Genomic DNA, 3318 nt, shown 5'->3' on the forward strand with positions numbered 1-3318 from the left:
TATGAAGATGAAACCTCTCCTACCACAAGGGGGTTACTGCTGGAACTCGCCATAATGTGATGTCCTCTTGGAGCCAGGATGCCAAGCAGATGAATGGAGGAAGCCTCTTAATTATCCTAATTAAGCCTAGCCTACGTGCAACCGTTACGCAGATGGCTGCTTACATGGCTTTCTTTACAAATATGCAATGATTTTTTTTCTCCTGCAATTCCTAATGTGAACTTGGAGGCTCCACAGCGCAGCCAAAGGCGGCACTTTGCGTATATGACGTCAAGAATAGCTCCGTAAGCACAGAGCAGCCCACTGGTGGAGGAGGAGGGTTCTGTATGTAGCTTCTGTGGAAGTGGACTCAGTCGGGTTTCGTCTGGCTCTCAAGCCGACGGTTTGCGGCGCTTACGCGGCCATTCTGGCGCAGACAACTTTGCGCCCCAATTTCCCCCCTCCTCTGTGCGCGCGACTCTTCCACGTCTGGGTGATGCGCACTGGGAATAGATCCACACTCCCTCCAGCCTCTTCCGCATATTGGATTTCCACAAGCTGAGGCTAACCAGTGAGCTTTCTGGGAAAGGACGGCAGCGTTTTTGGAGACTTTTACGACCTGGTCGTACGTGGGATTTAGGCGTTGAGTGGGTTCGGTTTCGATGCTGCCCACTTTTGGACGAGGCCGTGCAAAGCAGTGCACACATGGATGCACGATGCATTTGATTTAAGAGCAAATCTGATCCAGTCCAAAGTGCCAAATTAAGCCCAGATGGCGAACGAGAGTAACCGTACCATTGTGGAAAATTACATCTGCCATAAACTCTCCAAACGCGGGTACGAGTGGGGGTTCGGTGCCGCTTCTGATGAAGATGCTGCTAATAACGGGCCACTAGTTGCCCCTTCGCCGACTTTGGTGCACCGGTGCCGCGAAGCCAGCGACGGGCCCGACGGCGACGGCAGTCCGCGCCTGTGCAAGCGGAGCCCCGGCTCTGAGCCTGACCAGCTCGCCGCCATCCATAGGGTCCTACGCGAGGCCGGGGACGAACTTGAGAGACTTTATCAGCCGGACTTCACCGAGATGTCGCGGCAGCTCTATCTGTCCTCTACCACGGCCCAGAGGAGGTTCGCCGAGGTGATCGACGAACTGTTCCGGGACGGCGTCAACTGGGGCCGGATCATCGCCTTCTTCGAGTTCGGCGGCACGGTGTGCGTGGAGTGCGCCACCAAGGAGGAGATGACGTCGCAGGTGGACAACATCGCCGAGTGGATGACGGAGTATTTAAATGGACCCCTCAACAGCTGGATACAAGACAACGGGGGCTGGGTAGGTGTGATTCGGTTATAGTTGGTGTAGTTGTTCGGTACGCTGGGGCACCCTCCACTGCTGCTGTTGCGTGATGAATCCGGGATCTGTGCTTGGTGTGTGTTTTTAGATGTAGATGTGACCTGATATGCCACATAATATCACATTTGTAGTTCTGGGGCTTCACAAACGAAAGCTTTAGACGTTCCCATTACACACGAAGGCTCAGGAAGGGCGGCCTTCACGCTTACGCTACTATGATTGGACGTTGACATTGGCTGTCAAAGATATTTGACCAATCAGAGAGCGAGCTCTGTCACACCTCCCGACGCCCTAGCCTAAGCCCTGCCCCGTTAACGGGGGCCAGTCACGCATCTGTCACAGAGCTGCACAAAAATATACTGCGCTTAAAATCATTTGCCACCATCTTAAACCTGAAAATGCTGAATGTTGCGTCGACATTTAACAATTGGAAGACAAGACTCTTCTTTTAGGCAGTTCATTGGCTTGTTACTAGGGTGATTACTGGGCTTTTACGTTTACATCCATATTACCACATCTGTAGTTCTTGGAAATTATTCTCCTGATTCTTCTCCTGAGATCCTGTTTTATCTCAAGCATTTCCATTCCCGTAAGTCTGTCATCTAGTATCTAGCTTCAGCCTGTACCACAGTAGGGGTTGACAAAAATGCACTTATGTGGTTCCCTTCACAACTTTCATAATATAGCAAAGCGTTCCCAAGCTATAATTTTTGATGGGATCTTCCTTGGCCAATGCCCCCTCTCAAAGTTTCATGGAAATCAGTATTTTTTTGTGTAATCCTGCTAGCTCTCTGTCCTACTTAGTTTTACTATGTCAGAGGTAATTAAAACCCTTTGCTCGTGATGGCCAAAAGAAACATAGCACCGTGTTTGGTTTAAGTTTAGGAAGTTTTGCTGACAAACAACGCTGTCAAAACTATCCACGCTCACATGCACCTACAAAAACAACGCTGTAATACGCATACCGGGCCAGTAGTTGGAGATCGCATTGCTTGACCTGCAAAAGTATAGTATAAATACTGTTATGTTCCACCGTTACGGATTTCACTGGGACATAATCCTAAATGCAGACTGATCACTTAACTGCATGCACGTGTCCTCCATTTTTAGACTTACTGTAGTTTTTTTTTTTTTCAGCGTTTGTAGTCGGAAACAGTACAGCTTGTTTCAAAATGTTTGCATTTTTAGGCTTCAGAAATATGTAAATTAACGCGAACAAAATGCTATTTTCAGTTAAAACAGTCGTGTAAACAGCCTAAGACCTTTGCACAGTACTGTAACTATTTTTCCACGTACTGCATGCTCCCAGGCTATGAGGGTACCACCCTTGTGACAAGCTCCAGTGGGCTTGTTATCACATTGGAAAAACTGCCATGCGGTCCTATTTCTCATGAGAGGGGATCATGCGCTGCTTAAGAATGTCACAGTACATGTTGGAATGAATGTGTCCGTCAACTAACAGCAGCACTCATGCAGCCCCACCACCACCATGCTTGACGGTAAGCAAGACACAGTTATCTTACTACTGGCTTGTGTAGCCAGCTAATAAGACAGTAATGGCGGCATGATGGCTCATTTTCAGTGGGCAGTAAATCCAATACAAGCTGTACACTTACTACTCTAACTTTCATGACTATAGCACTGTCCCTTGAATTTAATAAAATGTTTGTTGAAATGTAAAAAGGTGTGCTCACTTTTGTGAGATGCTGTACTGCAGTCTGTTCGGGTACCACCCTAGTGACAAGCTACTTTGTCATGGGAGTGTGATGCATGAGGTCAGCAGCAGGGAGGAGACGAGAGATGTCAGCATGTAGAAAAATGATTGAATTCATGCATTTAAGCTTCTGGGCATAGGGGCTTTGACATGTTAGCTTCAGGTGCTAACAACGAGTGCACGTAAATAACACAATTGAGTCCTAACTAGCGACCGTCCTCCCCAATATGGAACACATTAGACCAATCTGCAAGAGATTAGCATCTTCATTAGCCGA

At 48.0% G+C, this 3318-nt stretch overlaps 1 protein-coding gene across 1 annotated transcript in view; it reads left to right on the plus strand.

Moving 5' to 3' along the window:
- The first annotated feature begins 281 nt into the window (after nucleotides 1–281).
- bcl2b (BCL2 apoptosis regulator b) overlaps nucleotides 282–3318 on the plus strand; it is a 37141-nt gene continuing 34104 nt past the window's right edge. Inside the window, exon 1 of the mRNA XM_054760645.1 lies at nucleotides 282–1306. Within this exon, the coding sequence (XP_054616620.1) occupies nucleotides 752–1306 (555 nt within the window). The 5' untranslated portion in view covers nucleotides 282–751. The remainder of the gene's footprint in view (nucleotides 1307–3318) is intronic.

Source organism: Dunckerocampus dactyliophorus, chromosome 2 (assembly GCF_027744805.1).
Source record: "Dunckerocampus dactyliophorus isolate RoL2022-P2 chromosome 2, RoL_Ddac_1.1, whole genome shotgun sequence".
Lineage (NCBI taxonomy): Eukaryota > Metazoa > Chordata > Actinopteri > Syngnathiformes > Syngnathidae > Dunckerocampus > Dunckerocampus dactyliophorus.